The following is an 18474-nucleotide window of genomic DNA, read 5'->3' as shown; positions in this document are numbered from 1 at the left end:
AGGGTCCCCCCCCCCCCGCCGCCACCACCCCAGACTTCCCCTGGGGTCTTCTCACCTCTCAGGTCTCAGGGGGTGGCACTGGACAGACAGACTGGGTCCCCGATCCCTTCTGGAGGAGAGGGACGGCCAGGCTGTGGCTGCAAAGAGGTGCACGCCTGCAGGTTGAAGGCACTGCTCTGGGACCCACAGCCCAGGACCCTGTGATGGTTGGAGGGAGGGAGGGGAGGGTGGGGATGGGAGCAGCACACTGGGAGGATTTATCGAGTGCCAGACCTTCTGCTAAGTGTTTGAAGCGCTCGCTTTATTTACCCCGTACTAGCACCCAGCGAGGGAGGTATTGTCGCCCCATTTTGCAGGTAAGTTATCTGGCTCATCCTCGATACCGGAAGCAGAAGCTTATTGGGCCCGTTCCACTGTCCTGGCACGCAGAGCCCAGCCCTCGAGCTGTGGTTTGAACCTGCAGACCTTCTGTCACCCCTCAAGTCCGTGAGCCTGGTTCTCGACCCCGGCTGCACAGGGGATTTAGAAACACCCGCTGGGCAGGGGCCCCGGCTGGGAGCTTCGCTGCTAACTGCAGAGACGGCTGCTTTGAGTCCTCTGCCCGGGTGATCCTTAAGGCCCTTCCCGGTTTAACGTGTTCTATAAACTGGAAAGCGGCCAGCGCTGCAAAGAAACCAGGCAGCGGGGTGAATCTGGGCTTAGTGTTTTTGTCTTTTCTTTGGTGTCTCTCGGATGTAGGGCTGGTGGCATTGGTGGTAGCAGTGACTCTCTGGAGGGGTGATGCTCTGAGTAGGACCGTCTCCTGGGCAAGCCCTGTTGGCAGGGCCTTCTAAGGCAATCGTTATTCTGGTCCTTTCTGTTCCCCAAGGGGGGATTCTTTCCTCCTTTGTGTCTTTCATACCTTGTCCTGGAAAAGGCCCTGGAATGCCCCGTGCGTGCACCTGGGCATACGCGTGTGTGTGTGCAGAGGCGCAAACCCAGCCTGCGGGAGCCCCCAGGCCGTTATGGTTTGCGTGGTCTTCGCACTGCGTAGTCCCCAGACAAGGGCCCTGTGGAATGTGCGGTCTGTAGATTCACGGAGACACCGGGGGCGGGTGGGAGGATCGTCATCACCTGGAGCGGGGCTTTGGCCGGAAACGGGCCAGGGAGAGAGCGTCCGTCAGCACCGAGCATGCGCCCTGTGTGCTGGGGCCGGCGGAATGGGGTGGCCAGGACAGATCAGGTCCCTGCCGTCCTGGGGCACTCACGTCCCTCTCATCCTGGGCTTTTCCCTAGAGAGCGAGGAGGTGGGCACAGAAGGTGCTTGGAGCCGCGTGGGGGCCTGAGTCGGGTGGACAGTGTACCCCGATGTTGGGGGACCAAGGAGGCGTCCTGTCTTCGGTCTCCTGCCCCCTTGTTTCCATCGAGCTCCTCACTGTCTGCTCCTGTCTGCGGACTGGGCTCCTTCCCCCTGCATTCCGGTGGCGTGGGCCCACCCCCTGAGACTGGAGTCCGATTAGTGGCCAGCCTGTTTCTCAGGTGCAAGCTGAGAGGCACTGAAAGTACAGGAAGCTCAGATAAGCGTGAGACAGTTGGCCTCGCATTGATGTTTCTGGCCCTTGGGTTTTCTGGAAGCTTCGGGAAGGCCCCCGAAGGAGTGTTTGCTCCCATGGCCGGGCAGAAGCTGGGAGAGGCTGCCCCCCGGGTGACTACAGAGTGGGCACCCTCAGCCTCCGTTCCTGCCATGTCCTCCTCTTCCATGGCCCCGGAGGCGATTTCCCCTCTCGTCTGCCTGTGCTACACTGCGAAGGGGCAGCAGAGCCGGTGTCTAGTGCAAGGCTTCGCAGGCAGATCGCAGCACTGCCACTTGCTGGCCAGGTGACTTGGGGGGAGGTTCGTTCCCATTCTGAGCCTCAGTTTCCTCATTTATAAAATGGTCACAATAAGACTTGCCCTGGTGCTCAAGAGGCCTTAGGTGTTCACCACAGCATGGGGTACAGAGTAGGTACCAGCCGAGTGCAGGGCAGGGGTGGGTGGTAGCCTCCAGCCAAGCCGAGGAAGACCGGTTCACCCAAAGGCACTGACCCTTTCTCTCCCTTGGAGCTTCCAGTTGCTCTGCTTGCTGGAGCCGTGGAGGCAGCGGGGGTGGGCATGAAGGTGATTTCTCTATGCTAGAAGACCCCCACCCCCCAGCCCGGGCACACAGACTAGCTTCTCCATTAGTGGAGGTGGCTTAAAGCTGCACTGTCCTCTACAGTGGCCATTAGCCACCTGTGGCTGTTTAAAATTAAACTACTTGGAGTTAAATAAAATTAAAACTTAAGTTCACGTGTTTTGGTGATGGTTAGCCCGGAGGCTCCTATTTCAGCCACTCCCGGCTTTTAGTATGTCATATATTATTTCCAGATCCCTTCTAAAGCTGCCTGACCTCACCCCAAAATATCCACTGCCTCTTGAAGCCCTTGTTAGGGAGGGGGAGGTGGCTCCCTTCAGCCCAGCACCTCTTCCTGGTCTAGCCCAGCCTTGCCCCTCGCTGGCCTGTGGAAAGTTCTACCCCCAGGACTGAAATATGCCATCTTCGTCACCCCGGGGTGACACTGCTGACTTCTGGCCGTAAAATGTGAGTCGAGATTTGCTTCTCCAGGCACGCAGGTCACCTGACCTGCACCATCCTTTACGACAGCCACCAGCCACCGTGGCTGTTGAAAATTAAATTATTTGATGGGAAACAAAACTAAAAATCAAGTTCTTTAGTCCCATTCATTCCAATAATGAAATTCATCACACTCCAAGCGCCCCGCAGCCACGCGTGGCTCCCCGGACGGCACAGAGGGAAGATTTCCGTCATCGCAGCCGCCTATGCTCTTACCTGAGCTGCAGTTCAGGAGCCCACACTGGGGCCATGCAAGCTGACTGCGTGTCTGCCGTGTGATGGGCAGTGTGATCTTGGCCGGGTTCCTCTGCCCAGTACCTGCCCATGGGTGAGGATATGGGATTCACCTCTGGACTGCTCCTGGGAGGTGCTTCCCTCCCCTCTTCCTCCTCCTCTCTCCCACCCCTTCCTCCTCCTCACCCTCTCCCTGCACTGTCCCGATGTGTGCCCCCCCTCCTCCTCCCAGGACTCTGGTGCCAGGATGTTCCAGTCAATTCTTGGCAACAGGGGCTCCTGTCTTGGACCATTTAAGGGGTCTCCCCTCTGGATCGCCAGGTGTGGCCTTTAGTTTTTTGAGGCTGGACTTAAAAAAAATCAACATTCTTCCTGGAATAGTTTTAGGTTTGCAGAAAAGTTGCAAGGGCAGCGTACAGAGCTGGGTATACGCAACAACCCGTTTTCCCTGCGGTTAACATCTCACGTGACCACGGAATGTTTCTGAATACCCAGAAGGCAGTGCGGGCACACCGCCATTCACTGAACTCCAGGCTTTATCTGGGTCTCGCCAGGTTTTCTTCTTACGCCCTTTTCTGTCCCGGGATCCCATCCGGGCTCCCACGTTGTGCACATACTTGTTGTTTGTTTAGCCCCTTCTGTGACAGTTTTGCCGTCTTTCTTCCCTCGCTGCTGTGACCTGGGGACTGTTGGGGAGTGATGGACAGGGGTTGGTAGAATGCCTGGGTTTGCCTGGTGATCAGACTGGGGTGACAGGTGTGGGGTTCTAGCTCTGCAGAGATGTCTGCTCGTCCCATCCTTTGGGGTACACGATGTCTGCGTCATGTCACGGAGATGTTCCCTCACCCACTTGGTTGAGCTGGCATTCGCTGCCTCGCTCATTTTCCCTTTGAGTCTCTGTGGCCGGGAAGCTAGCCTCTGGGTCTGACCCATCCTCACGTGCGCCTGGGGAATGAAGTTCTGCCTCGCATGCCTGGTTTTGTGAAGCTTTCCAAGACCTTGTTTCCCACAGGAGGCAGGGGTCCCCCGACCCTCGCCCCCATTTTGCCTGGAGGAGAATGGGAGACAGAGGAATGGGAGACAGAGGAGAATGGGAGCCCACTGAGTCTGCCTTGGAAGAAAGATGGGGGCCCCCGCAGGGGGCGCACCTGATCCTCATTGCTGTGGTCTTCTGGGGCTTTCCAAAGGTGGGGATGCTGAGAGGGGAAGGGGCTCGTTCAAGGCCAGCCCAGCCATGGCCTTCTCAGCTCTCCTGACTCATGGATTTGAGGGCAAGGGGCTCCTGGCCCTCAGCCCAGCCTTGCAGTTCACACACCCTGCTGTCCTGGTCAGGGGCTGCCAAGGCCTCAAGGAGCCAGCCGTCCTGGCCCTCCCTGCTCGGCAGCACCATCCCTGTCCCTGCTGGCTCGCTGACGCTGTCTCTTGGCCCGCAGGGCGGCGCCACCGGTGGTGAGCAACGGGGATGCTGTGGATGCTGCTCTCTCCGGGGTCCGGCGCTCCAGCTGGAAGCGGAAGAGCTCCNGCTGCAAACCTCATCTTAGCTGATGATAACCTTAGAGCCTCTTCTTCAGGCCCGGAGGGCTCATGTGGGCTCCCACGTAGGGGTAGTTAGGGGTAGGGGTGCTGCAGGCTCGGGGGCAGCTCTGAGGGGGACCGGCTGCCGTCCATGCTTGGGAGTTGTCCCCGTTTGCTGCCCACTGGGAGCCATGGTCCAGGAGTAGATCATGTATTTGACTGTGTATCTGTTCCCTAAATGCCCAGCAGCTCCTACAGCAGGGAGATGGGCTGGCAATGGGGGTGCCCTGATGCCAAGATGAGGCCTCCCTCCTGGGAGCAGAAGCAGCCAGGTAGGCAGGCAGTCACCTTGCAGAGGTGCCAGGAGGGGGAGGGGGGAGTGAGGAGAACCCCTGAGTCCTGAGGGCAGAGAGGACGGAGTAGGGGTCAGGGAGAGAGCATCTAGGCAGGGGCCCCAGCCCCAGGGGAGAGGGAACATTGGCCCCCTGGGAAGCAGCGGCCTTGGTGTGGTGGAGGGTGGCACCCAAGCGGTGAATGGGGCGGGTGAGGCTGCTTGTCCCCAGCTCCTTCTGGGGCCTCCCAGCCCTGCAACAGGGAAGCAGGAGGGCTGGTGGGGGCGGAGCCACAGGCAGGGTGGGGTGGGCTGCAGCCCAGTAGGGAGGCTGATGGCCAGAACTAGGGACCTGAAGGGAGGTGAGCATGTCTCAGAGCCACGTGGGAGGCAGTCTGTATGGGGGTGGAAGAGGGGGTCGAGGGTGAGGCTTGATTGGGCTCTGGAGCCCCTGGGATGGCCGAAAGCACTGCAATTAGGACAGTGGGGATTTCAGAGCCCATTGGGTCCTGTGTCTTCTCAGAAGGCCTGTGGGGTGAAGACCGGCTCCCATCGTGGTGGGGACGGGTTTTCGAAAAACCCTGACTCTGTGTGTGTGTGGGGGGCACTCCTAGAAAGGGCAGGGTTTGGGCACATAGTTTCGAGGGGAGACTTCCTTTTTTTTAATGTTTATTTTTGGAGACAGAGAGAGAGAGAGAACTCGAGCAGGGGAGGGTCAGAGAGAGGGGGAGACCCAGAATCCAAAGCAGTCTCCAGGCTCCAAGCTGTCAGCACAGAGTCCCATGCGGGGCTCGAACTCAGGAATGGTGAGATCATGCCCTGAGCCACCCAGGTGCCCTGAGGGGAGACCTTAACGTGTCCATCCCGGTAGCTGCTAACAGGAGCAGAGTGCGCCCCCTGCCCTGCTCACTGCCCGCCCAGCAAAATACTAGCAGAGGGATGTGTCCATTTGCTGAATTCTTCACCTGTCTGGATCCTGCTGGCTGAGTTTTGGGGGGCCTCTCCTTAGCCCCACTCTCCAAATCCATCTCCCCTCTCCCATTCCCTGTACTCAGTAGGGCGGCTTTGCCCAGGGGCCACCTCTGGGTGGGAGAGAGCTCTTTTTGGGTCGTCCCTGGAGGGCCTAGGCCCCTGAAGATGCCCCAGGGCACAGGGGCAGGGGCGGCTTCAGGCTCCCTGCAGGTGCCGGGAGCAGCTGGGGCGGCAGCCAGATGGGCAGGCCTGTGGGTGGCAGGGAGGCAGGTGGGGGTCCTCCGGGCTCATCAGGAGGGTGCCTCGGAGGGCTGGGGGGCAGGGACGCAGCAGAAGCGAGTCCTCCGAGAGCAGCGGGCAGNCGTCAGGCTGCGGGGCGGCGGGAGGGGGCAGCCAGCTGGTGCAGCCCTGCTGGCAGCCTGGTGGCCGCCTCCGCCCGGATGCCACGGCCCCCCTAGCGCTCTCGTTCTCTCCCTTCGCTCCCAGTCGACCGATTCACTTTCCCCGCCCTGGAAGAAGATGTGATTTACGACNCCCCGGCGGCGGGGAGGGACCCCCACCCTGGTGGTGGGGCCGGGCAAGGCGTTTCACCTCCCCAAACCTCCGTTCCTGCCTCGGGAGAACAGTGATAGTCCGGGCTTCCCAGGGCTGCTGGGGAGGAGGGCAGCTCGTCAAACCTGACCGCTGATGCAGAGAGGGCTCTCGAGAGCCCGTGTCTTGCTCTGGGCTCCGGAAGCTGGGAGGAGTGTGGGGGTGTGGGGATTGTGGCTGTACAGAGGAAGCAGGGTGGGGTGGGGGTAAGTAGGCCCCAGCTGGATTCCCGTCCCCCCACCCCCCCAGTAGGAGAGAGCATCACTGAGACCCAGGGAGGAGGAGCGTTGTAACTGTTCACAGTAAGAGTCCCCTTTGCCCCAGCACATTAGGGCAGCTCCTCTTCACGTTTGGATTCCTGGAATCTATTAGAAACTTTGATTTGGGGTATCATGGGCTCAGCGTACAGACCAGGAAACTACAGGCAGGGCTGGGGTTTGAAACCTGGTCATTCTGCCTCCAAGTCTGCTGCTCTGACCCCTCCCCCAGGAGGATTTGGGTGGCATCTTATGATAGATGACGCACATTTGCTCCCACCATTCTCTCAACCCCTTGAGGTCAGCAGGGCGGGGCTAATGGCTCCAGGGGACAGTTGCATCTGAGAGGTTAAGCCACCGGCTCCAGGTCACACGGCCCGCTTTTGAGGGGCTTCTAGACTGATAGGGGTGGCCATCACCACCTTGGGCTGTGCACAGACCAAGCAGGGAGACACGCGGATAGCCCTACAAGGCCCCAGGGCCCCCAGAGCCACGCTCCTGACTCCCGTTCCAGGAGCAGGGACAGGTGGGCTGATGATACACACATCCCCTTAGCAAGTCCTGGAGGTGCTTGGAACATCCCTGCCTGTTGCTCGTTTGAATCCAGGGACAGGAGGGGAAAGGGCGGGCTGTGTAGGGAGGCGATGGGGTCTTGTAGGAAGATCCTGAGTGGCTGGAGTCCATCGTTAAACCCTGTTGGGCTGTCTTCCCCCCTGAACCGAATCAAGCAACACATTACTTGGTCCCAGTCTTCACTGAACACTGATTGCTGGTGCGCCATCCTGCATCTGATCCCTAAGTGGTTAAAGGCAGGGAGTCTGGGAATCAGCTCTTGAGCCTTCAAGTTGAGGACCTTGGCACTCATTTGAGGGCCCCCGCCCATACGGCTGTGGGAGGAGGTTGAGTCCCAGAGTGGGTGGTCAGCTCAGGGCCTGCACTCAGTGGGTGCACTGCACAAACAGGGGTGCTGTTAGTGTTACATCTGCCAGGGCACAGCACTGACCTTCACGGACCGACGTGGGCTCAGCGGGCACATGGAGAGGAGGCTGTCAGCCGAGGAGCAGGCCACACATGCAGCCCTGGGTTCAAATCCCAGCTCTGCCACTGATTGTGCCTTTGGGCCTTGGCTTCCTCATGTAACATCCGAGTACATGAGGTAACTGACGCAGAGCCCTGAGCAGGTGGTGGTACGTACGCGCTTTGGAAAGGGAAGCCGTCAGTGAGGCCTGACGCCCCAGGAAGTGGAGGGCGGGAACCAGGGTCCCTGTGAGGCCCCCGAAGGCCAAGGATTTGGCTCAGGCTCCGGAATCTGGTGACGCTGTCCCCATGGGAGAGAATATTTCTAAATGAGCCCAGGAGATGGTCAGGGCAGCTGGCCTCATAGAAGGCAGTGCAGTGAATGGATGGAGCCTGTCTGAGAGCCTGCAGCTTCTTCTCTGTGCGCTGTCTGACCTTGGGCAAGCCACCTGTCTTCCCCAGGCCCCTGTGTTCTTGTCTTTCTAACAAGGAGGTGATTATTTGCACCCTGCAGGAGAATCCAGCAAGGGAGGCAGCACACTGAAGACATAGGGGGATTGGGAGGCTGGGGCTTATGGAAATGTGGGGAGGTGGGCATTCCAGAGGCTGCCTGGAGGGAGCCCCAAGAACTGGGCTCTGGCCCTTGACTCACAGGTCATCGGGCCTGTGCTGCAATAATAAGACAATCGGCCCAGACTTCTAAAGGTCACAGCCTGGTTACCAGCTGCTCCGGTCCCTGGAGACATTAGTCACTATTATCTTTTGCTTAAAAATAACATACTCCCTCCCCATCCTGAGACCTGAGTCCCCAGCTAAGCCTCGGTGCGCCTCTTTGTTCTCTAGGCGACAGCCTCCCAGACCCCACACTCCCCAGCTTTCCGGTGGGGACTCTGGGTCAGTGGGAGGACTCTCCTGGGCCCTCCCAGACCCCCCACCCCCACCCCACGAGCAAGGATCAGCGGCTCTTTGCCGAGCGCCTGCCATGTGCTACACTCTTTGCCAGAGCTTTTGGTTCATGTTTTATTTACTCGACCTTTTCTGGCTTATTGTTAATAATTGCCATTTTTGCAAAGAGGTCTCAGATAACCCGAGCTCCCTGTTCTGGGCAGATTTTTTTTTTTTTTTTAACTCTTCCCCATGCCGTATTTCTTGTGCATTGAAAGAAGCGTTTTCATATTGGTGTACTTTTGGGGGTCCCCTTGGTGACCAGAGGCCTGCTGTCCATTCTTCCTGCAGGCCAGGAAGTACAGCCCAGGGGGTGGGAGAGCTGGGGTTACCGGAGCAGCACCCCTACCGCCTCAGCCTCAAAGCAGCATCTTGCTCCAGATGTGACAGGGACCCTGGGGTACCCTGGCCCCTGAGGGGACCTGTCCCTCCTGGCCGGTGGACTCTGAGCTCTTTGTCCCCCACTTCTCTGGTGGGGCTTTGGAAGACAAGGGAACACTCCTGGATGCTGGGCCAGGTGCGCCCCCTACTGGACCTTTCTGGACCTGCGTGGGAGTCTCCGATTTGGGAAGCTCAAGCTTTAATGCTCCCGGCAATTTCCATTTTGCCCCAGAGCTGGAGCTGAGGGTCCGAGTCAGGACTGGGTTCTAAGTCTTCTCTTTTCCACTGAAACATGCCCAGAGGCGCAGAGCCCAGTGGGAGCAATACCGAGGGGTGGTGGGAGGGGGTGAAGGGGCCTGTTGCGTTCCCGACACATCTCTTGTGCCTCTCCACATTTTCTGGTGTCCTCCTCACTTACCGGGTGGATGCTGTGTGGTCATTACCTCTGCTTATGGACCGGGAAGTGGAGGTGGAGCCCCACCCGCCCGCCTGGGTCAGAAATCAGGTCCGGTGGCCCTGGCACCGGGACCTCCGCCCACCAGCCCCGTCCTTTGGCCTGTAGGGGTGGAGAGGAGCCTGCTCTATGAGGATGTGCATCGGGACGGAGCGCCCAGGGAGGAGGAGGACCTAGGCTGGAGCTCCAGTGAGTTTGAGAGCTACAGTGAGGACTCGGGGGAGGAGGCCAAGCCAGAGGCAGAGCCCGCCAAGCACCGAGTGTCCTTCCAGCCCAAGGTAAGGGGTGGGCGCCTCTCACCCTGCCCAGGGCACCAGGAGAGTGGGAAGGGCCGGCCTCAGACTCGTATCCAGTTAGGGACCCCCAGGAGCGTATAGTGAGAGGGGCGGTGGCCTGGGTTCCCCCAGGGCAGGAAGTGATCTCCGGCATTACTGTTTATCCATGGAGAGCCCCGAACCTGGCACAGGCATGGCTAACAGCTGGCACGAGTGCCACCCCACCCATTCCTATGGCAGAGACCCCGGCACGGGGCACGGCATGCTCTAGGGCTCACATCTGGCTTCAGAATCCCCCTCAACACATGTTCCAGGCAGCCTGGCCGGCTGATTGGAGTTGGTATTTAGATCAAGTCAGCTTGGGCTCCCTGCCCTTCAGGATGCAATTCTCACACCACCCAGACCTGTACTTTCCTCTGCCCTGGGGATGCGAGCAGGGCAGAGGGGGTCTGTTGTGGCTAAGACCCAGGCCTCGGTCCAAGGTCTTTTACTGATTTATTTAATTTATTTGTTATAAATCTTCTTTTAAGAGTTTATTTATTTATTGTGAGAGACAGAGTGTGGGGGAGGGACAGAGAGGGAGAGGGAGAATCCCAAGCAGGCACTGTGCCACCAGCATGGAGTCCCACGCAGGGCTCCGTCCCACAACCGTGAGATGATGACCTGAGCCGAAGTCAAGAGTCGGACGCTCAACCAACTGAGCCACCCAGGAGCCCCATTTTATTTTGTATTTTTAAAAATTTATTTATTTATTTTGAGAGAGAGCAGGTGTGCACGTGCGAGTGGTGGAGGGCGGTGGAGCGGTAGAGAGGGGAGAGCAAGAATCCTAAGGAGACTCTGCACTGTCTCTGTGCAGCCCACCGCGGGCCTCGAACTCATGAACTGTGAGATCATGACCTGAGCTGGAATCAAGAGTCAGATGCTTGTCTTACTGAGCCACTCCAGGACCCCTTCCAAGGTCTTTTAAAATGCTGTCCATGCACGGTTTCTGCCTGAAACAGGGTTCGTTCTGCTGGTTTCATGGAAGGAGCTGGAAGCCGAGAGGAGGATGGACTCTCTGCTTCCTCCTGAGACAGACTGCTCCTCCCGATTGCTCTACAGAAGCCACCAAAAGGCAGATTCTACTCATGCTGAGATTTGGGGTTCAGTGGGAACCACTTCTTACAGGCAGGCCCTGACCAGCCAGAGGTGACCAGGTCCCTCTCAGCCTCCTTGTGAAAAGACACATACGGGCAGACACCCAACGGTGGTGCGGGGAGAAGGCAGGGACCCCAGGACCAGGCTGGGGTTTGGTACCTCCGAGTCTTTCCTAGTGCGTCCTGCCCCTTTTAGAGTTTGGGGATCCCCTGTAGGGGAGGGATGCTGCTCAGAGCGGCACCCACACCTGGGAGTCCTTGAGAAACCTGGGGGCTGAGCAGGCCTCCCTTGAATGTGGTCTGTGGCTGGGCCTCCACAGGCTGGGCCACGGAAGATGGCCTTGATATCTTGCTAGGATACAGTTGAGCATCTGTATGATACCTACCCTGTGCCCAGTCATTTCTTAGGGTGTGGGCAGGGGCCCAGGCTTGGCAAACCATCATGGTCTAGGAGGAGATACCAGACATGAAACAATTTGTCAAAAATGAAGCCAAATATGACTTTCTGTAGACACGAGCCCGTGTACCTACTGGCTACCTGCCTGATGCGGGTGGCGTCTAATAGTCACGGGAGGGGGGTGGCTTCTCTGATGCAGGAGCCAAAGGGGCGAGGAAGGGTGTCCCAGGCTGGAGGAACAGCCTAGGCGCATGCCCAGGAATAATCCTGTTTCTGTTCTGTTGGGAGAAGGGGCAGCGTGCACCGCTTTAGGAGAGAGAGGGCTCCGGTTGTGAAGCCAGCATGGCCCCAGGCAGCCCCTCAAGACCAGGGCTGGACTCGTGCATCGGCTTGGTGGGGGACAGTGTGAGTGGAGGGTTGGGGGGGGGGCTCGAGGCCTGGGCCAGCTCTTGTTTTCAGTCTCTGTCTGTCCCTCTCGACCCCCTGCCTCGGCCATTTCCCCAGTCCCCTGGCTCTTGCTGGGGACCGAGAGGGAACCACAGACATTTCTCAGAGGGCAGGAGGCATGGAGATGCTGAATTTGGGCTTCCCGGTGCTGGTGCTTAGTCTTCTATAAGCATCAGGACCACGAAGGGAGCTGATTGAAACCACAGGTGCCAGGGCCTCACTCCCAGGGATTCTGGTTCATGGTCTGGGGGGAGGGGGGAGGAGGGCAGAGCCCAGCAATCTGCCTTTTTTTTTTTCTTTAAGTTTATTTATTTTGAGAGAGTGTGTGCGCATGCATGCATGGGAAGGAGGGGGAGGGGCAGAGAGAGAAGGAGAGAGAGAGAATCCCAAGGAGACTTGGTGCTGTCAGTGCAGAGCCTGATGCGGGGCTCAGTCTCATGAAATCAAGAGTCTGACGCTTAACCGACTGAGCCACCCAGGCACCCCCGCCCCCCCACCCCCCGGGCTGGCCCTCGCCATGGCCAGGCCCCAAGGGAGGAGTCCCTGGGGGGCTGTCCGTTAGCCCTTGTCCCTCAGACCCCCCAGCTAGGCGTTTGGACCCTTCCAGAGCAGACAGACAAGGTGACAGAGTTCCTGGAATTTCTAACCATGAGGACTCTCTGGCCACGGGCCAAGGCCAGCCCGTTCCCCGAACAGCAGGCTTCCAGGGAGATGAGGGTTGTGGAGGGTCCTTTCCTTAGGTGCCTTGCCTGCTGCGCTCTGCTCTCCTGGGCCGCTTGGGGCCTGCCCACTTCCATGCCTGGCACTGCAATGGCTGCATGTTCTGGGCTCCCTGCTGCACGGCTGTGTCCCGTGCGTGCCGTGGGGCATCCAGCCACAGAGGTCTGGTGGTGGTTTGCCCTGTGCTTGGAGTCTAATGGGGGCCTGGCTTCCTGCCCAGTTGCAAGAGACCTAGTTCAGCCCTTCCTTCAGGTCTCTTGGAGGGTCAGCCCTCAGCAGGTGAAGTTTTGCCAAAGAAAGTGACTAAGGGCTCTGCAGAGGAACCACCCTCAGAAACACTTGACCCAGATGTAAGCAGGGGCCTGATGCCATTATGTTAATAAATACCTGCTGATGGCCACCCATGTCCGTCCAGTTGTGGATTGGGCTGCATTGGGCTTTTCCTTTTCTTGACTGTGACCTCTTCATAATTCAGGTTACCGTGGTCCAGCTGGCCAGGGCGCCGGGCAGAAACGCCAGCTCTGACCACAGCCTCGCTCACTCCCCTGCTCAGATCTGACCAGTCTGCTGTTGACCTCTGATCAGTTCTTCTAATCTTGAGAGAGGCGAGGGGCAGTGCAAAGCCGGGGGCTTTATGCTTTTTTATTGTGTCATTTGACAGATGAAACAGGGCTCAGGACAGACCCCAACCTGTCTCCAGTTGTGGGAAGTCTCAGTAACTCTCAGACGGATCCCTGTCCTGCTATTTCTTTCTTTCTTTCTTCTTTTTTTTTTTTTTTAACATTTATTTATTTTTGAGAGGCAGAGAGAGACAGGGTATGAGCAGGGGAGGGGCAGAGAGAGAGGGAGACACAGAATCCGAAGCAGGCTCCAGGTTCCGAGCTGCCAGCACAGAGCTTGACACGGGGCTCGAACCTCGAACTCACAAACCATGAGCTCATGACCTGAGCTGACTGAGCCACCCAGGCACCCCCCACCTGCTATTTCTTTGCATTGACAGCAGTGAGCCTCTGCTTAGTGTGGTACAGTTTGCAAAGCAGTATCCTGTGATTTTTCTAATACCCTAGAGTGGTTGGTATTATTTGCATTATGAGCCTCATTTTATTGATCAGAGACCCTAAGATAGAAGTTGTAGAGGCTGAATGAAACAGTTAGGGTCACACAGCCGGTAAGTGGTAGCGCTACAACTCAACATCATGCATGATCTGAAAGAAAATCTGTTATCCTTCTGTCCATGCATCCATGCACCCATTCATCCATCCATCCACCCATCCGCCCATCTATTCATCCATCCAAGCATCCTTCTTTCCAACCTTCCCTCCCTCCCTCCCTTCCATCCATGCATCCAGCCAACTATCCACCTATTCAACAAATACCGAGCACTTATAATTTGAAAGATAGTGTAATAATAGCTTCCATTTTCTGAGCACTTACTAAGTCCTGGGGTCTACATGGAGTTCCCCTTGAATCTTCTCAGTAACTCCATGAAGGACTTATCATCGGGGCTGCCTTACCAGTGAGGGAGGTGGCCCTCAGAGAGGCGAGGACGCTGTTCCAGCTAGTGAGCTGGGGGTGGTGATTTGATCACAGGCCTGCCTGCCTCTGGAGCTCATGCTCGTGGTCCCTTTCCTTGCCTGCTCCGGAAGTCATGCCATCTTGGCGCTCTGTGTGCTTCAGCGGATGTCACTGTTGCTCACACAGCGCACGCATTTCAATGTCTGTCTGTCTGTCTGTCTGTCTTTCCCTCCATCCATCTTCCCAGGTAGTATGTAAGCTAGTCAGCCGCCCGTCCTTCCGTCCAGATGCCCACCTGCGCTCTCTCCGTCTGTCCGTCCCTCCCTCCCTGTTTGCCCGCTCCCTCGTGCACTGGTGTGCCAGAGCCGGCTGCTCCTAGCTCACATGAACTAGGAGCGGACTGCACGCTCTTTCCGACTCCGCGCTCAGGGATGTCACACTGGTAGGCGGAGTACTCACACCAGGGGAAGCCTACAGAGCAGGGCTGTGCATCCTGGCGGAAGCTCGCGTTAAGGATTTCCCGGCACGGCACCGCTGTCATCCATCCACCAGTCCCCGTGGCTGCTTAGTCATTCATCTACCTCATGGCTCATCTGCCCATCCACTTACCCAGATCTGCAGCCCCCAACTAAGTTTATCCGTTTGCTCACCCGGCCTTTTATCTGCCTGTCCACCCATCCACGGCCCTCTTTCATAGTCCACCCGTCTGTCCAACCAGCCCTCTATCTGTTCAGCCGTGTTCCTGTGCGTTTGCCCACACATCCTGCCCGCCCGTCGCCTGCCGTCCGTCCAGCTCACTGACTTGCCAAGGACCTCCTGTGTCACCAGCCCCATGCCGGCCCCTGGCATGTGGGGGGTGCCTGAGACACAGCCCCTGTCCTCCCAGCAGTCAGGACTCCCAGCCCCCGCTGCCTGCAAGTGGGGGGGGGGGCGCTGCTGGAGCCATTCCCAGAGGGAGGCAGCCCAGGCCCTACGTCCCCCTCACCTGGTCTCCTTTCTCCTCTGTTGTCCTGTCTCCTCCCGTCCCGCCTGCTCCTCGCACCTGCTCTCCCTCTGCCTGGCTGCTTGGGGGCTCCAGCTTTCTCCAGACCTGACTAGGCTAAAGGAGAGATACGCCAGGACTAAGAGAGACATCTTGGCTTTAAGAGCTGGGGGGAGAGACATGCAGGCGCTGAAGCACAAGTACGACTGTAAGGTACTGTCTGTCTGTCCCCCCCGCGGCCCGGCTGGGGCCACCCCAGCGCTGGAGCCTGGCTGCCTCTCGCACCCCCGCTGGGGCGCTGGTGCCGGGCCCTGCTCCTTTCCACCTTCTCGCCTCTCTCTCCAAGTGAAACCGTCACTGTACCAGGATTCCTGGGGGTCGGGGGGGGTGGTCTGCACACTCCGGGGCCCTCAGAATCACCCGGGTGCTTTGGAGAATGCAGATTCCTGGGCTCCACCCCCAGAGATGCTGACTCTGTAGGTCTGGACCAAGGCTCAAGAATCTGCAAATTTGGTAACCGTGGTGGTGTGTTTGGGTGATGCTTGGAAGGATGTGAACATTAGTAAGTGATGCTGAACGTTCCTCCCGCCCTGAGCCGTTCAGAGATCCAGGGTCAGGACATGTGTAGGAGAAACCACAGCACCTTCGTCTCAGATGAGACCCAGACTTCTGGATAATGCTGACACTGACAGCAGGAAGTTCCCTTAATTGAGCACCTACTATGTGCTGTGGAGGCCTACAGGCCTGCCTTCGAATCCCCGTCCCCCCACTTCCTCTCTGTGTGTGATCCTGGGCAGCCCTCTTGACCTCTCTGAGCCTTGGTTTCCTCATCTGTGAAATGGGGGCATTAACAGTACCAGCTCCCAGGTGGATGTAAGAATTAGGTGAGCTCATATCTGTAAGGTATCAGTGCTGTGCTTGGTGTGCCCTAAGAGCTCAGTGGGTGGCGGCCCCTATTATTTATACACCTGACTGCTTTGTCCCCAGGGCATCTGGGGAGGCAGCTGTCTTACTTACATTTAGCATCAGTGAGGCTGGAGAGAAGTAGCTGGCTGGTGGTCACAGCGCCGGTCAGCAGCAGAGCTGGGGTTCAAACCTGGGTCTGCTCTCCTGTGATGTGTCCTGTTTCATAAGAACTTGAGGCTCCCCAGGAGGGGGGGGGAGGAGAAGGAGGAGAGGGAGGAGGAGGAGGAGGAAGGAGAGAGGGAGGAGGAGAGAGGAGGAGGAGGGGTGGGGAGGAGGAGGAGGCACTTTACAGTTTGCACGGCCCTTATACAGATAGGTCCTGGGGGCCTGTGACCTGAGGGGGCAGGTTTTACTTCTCAGGAGGCGAAGGCCCAGAGAGGAGAGGGAGCTGCAAAGGGAAGATTCTAGGACCACAGCTGCCGCCCTGGTGGCTGTGAGCCTGGAATCAGAGCCCTGGCCCAGCCTCCGCACCGCGCTGACTTGGGGCCGCCTCCGGGATTTTTGCTTGCTGCTCTTTTTCGCTCAGGCCCATGGCACGAGCAGGCCACTTCGGGAGTTTGTAGGACAGCCCCCCGCCTGGCCTTCTTCCGGGAAGGAACTGGGCTCAGAGCAGCGGTTTACAATCTGGGGCTTGTGACCCCCCTCCCCGGCCCCCCCCCCCCNTATCTCTGTGCCGTTTCTGGGGTCCGATGGCCGTGCTTCCCCTAAGATCATCACAGATGTTCATGCCCCCGAACCCGCCCCGGGGATGCCATTTCTATGCAGGGAGGCCCCGGGGACCTCCCCTTCCTCCTGCCGGCTGTTTCCAGAAGGTCAGCGTTGTTCCTGAAAAGCCACCACCCTGTGCCCCAGGCCTAGAGCCCAAGGAGTGCCCGGCCCTTCCCCTGGGGCCCTTCCCCTGGGGACCGCGGGGTTTGCTTGGAGGAAGGTGCCAGCAAGGGCAGGGACCAGAGCCCCCCAGGGGACTGCTCTCCGCCTTCAGTGGAGAGTGTCAGGAAGGAGAAAATGTTCTAGGACTGCACTGCCCGTTATGATAGTCGTGTGGTTCTTTACATTTAAATCAGTTACAATTAAATACACTCAGGACTTCGGGTTCTTAGTGACCAGAGCCGCTTCTCTGGGGCCCAGGAGTTAGTGGGGGACCCGCTGTGGGCACAGAGTCGGCATTTCCATTGCTGAAACAAGCTCTGTGGGATAGGCCTGACTGTGTGGGGAAGCTGCTAGGGCCGGGGCTGGGGCTGGGGGGGTGCAGGGGCCCCCTGTTTGCGGGCTCTGGGCTCCCCCAGTGCTCAGTGCACGGCTTCCCCCTCCTGGGCGCGCCGCCCCTCCTGCGTCCCGTCCTGCTTAGCCCGCTGCGTGGTGTGGTGGCCGCGGTCCCTCCCCACGCAGGGGAAGCTGTGCTCGGCTGTGTGGCAGCTCTGGCCTTCCCTCCCCTTCCCCGGCCTTGGCTCGGGCAGAAACTTGGTTGTCTGGGGGGCAAGGGAGGGGTGCCTCACTTGGGCTTGGCAGATGCGGCGGGGGCGTGAACTCCCCTCCTTCTGGTTGTGCCCCCGCAGTAACTGCTGACCTCTGGACGGGTCATCTCCCTGTCCACCGCGCCTCGACCCTGTCCGTTAGTCCTCCTAGACCCTGGCGCATCTCAGTGAGGAAACTGAGGCTCAGCGAGGTCAAGTGACTTGTCCCAAGAGGCGGAGCTGGGATTTGAATGCAGGGCCGGCAGCCAGGCCTCGGGGTCTTTTCCCTGTGTCGTGACACCTCCTTTGTGACGCCTGCCCGTGTACTCTGTCCCACAGGGAGACATCGGGGTGAGACCCCTTCTTGCCAGGAAAGAGGGTTCCTCTGGCGTGACCCCCCCCAGCTTCTCACCTCTTCCTGGGACGCCTTGGGCAGCACTGCCTGGCCGTCCCCCTTGGCCTCTGTTCCCACGTCGCTGGGAGTGAGTGGGCCCTGGGGCCGTGACGTGTGTGGCCCCGGCCAGGAGGCCTGTGCGGGGCTGCGCGGCCCTTGGTGGCCGGCGTCCTGGGCTCCCCCGCGCCTGCTCTGATGAGCCCCTCTGCCTCTGCTCAGATGACCCAGCTCATGAAGGCTGCCAGGAGCGGGACCAGGGACGGCCTGGAGAAGACGAGGATGGCCGTCATGCGCAAAGTGTCCTTCCTGCACAGGAAAGATGTTCTCGGTGAGGCGCTGCGGGCCTGGCTGGCGGGAGGGTGCGGGCGCGGCTCTGTGACCGCAGGGACGGCGGGCCAAGAAGCCATTCGGGGTCTGGGCTCCGTCGGTGGCTGGAGACCGCTCTGGCGGGTCCCGGCTCGTTTCCTGCCCTCTGGCAGCCGTGGCCCACCTCGCGTTGGGGGCCCCGGGGCCTCTCCCTCCAGTGGCCCTGCCCCTGCTCTCTGTCCTGGCCGGCTGGGCCTCGCGCCTCCCACGCTGTCCAGCTCACCCGGCCTCCCCTTTTCCTTTATCCATCACCCACCTGCCCAGCTGCCGACACTTACTGAGCACCCGCTGAGAGCCGCACCCCGTGCTGGGTGCAGCGCCACCGAGATGCATGAAGCAGCATTTCTCCCAGGAGTTCCTGGCTCAGGCATATAAACAGGAAGTGACAGTGAGAGGCAGACAAGCGGTGATGGAGGCGTGCGGTGCGAGTGAGCGGTCAGGGAAGGGCTGACCGCAGGAGGCTCTGGGTCAGGCAGGTGGCGGGGGTGGGGGG

At 59.0% G+C, this 18474-nt stretch overlaps 1 protein-coding gene across 1 annotated transcript in view; it reads left to right on the top strand.

Moving 5' to 3' along the window:
- Window positions 1-18474, top strand: part of ARHGEF10L (Rho guanine nucleotide exchange factor 10 like) — a 206112-nt gene that overhangs the window by 64606 nt on the left and 123032 nt on the right. Inside the window, exons 5-10 of the mRNA XM_077775561.1 lie at window positions 4300-4388; window positions 4795-4800; window positions 6171-6251; window positions 9438-9607; window positions 14898-15014; window positions 17835-17943. Coding sequence (XP_077631687.1) covers window positions 4300-4388; window positions 4795-4800; window positions 6171-6251; window positions 9438-9607; window positions 14898-15014; window positions 17835-17943 — 572 coding nt within the window. The remainder of the gene's footprint in view (window positions 1-4299; window positions 4389-4794; window positions 4801-6170; window positions 6252-9437; window positions 9608-14897; window positions 15015-17834; window positions 17944-18474) is intronic.

The sequence above is a fragment of the Crocuta crocuta genome, unplaced genomic scaffold (assembly GCF_008692635.1).
Source record: "Crocuta crocuta isolate KB4526 unplaced genomic scaffold, BGI_CrCroc_1.0 scaffold127, whole genome shotgun sequence".
NCBI classification, from domain to species: domain Eukaryota; kingdom Metazoa; phylum Chordata; class Mammalia; order Carnivora; family Hyaenidae; genus Crocuta; species Crocuta crocuta.
This window is presented reverse-complemented; position numbering and strand designations above follow the sequence as displayed.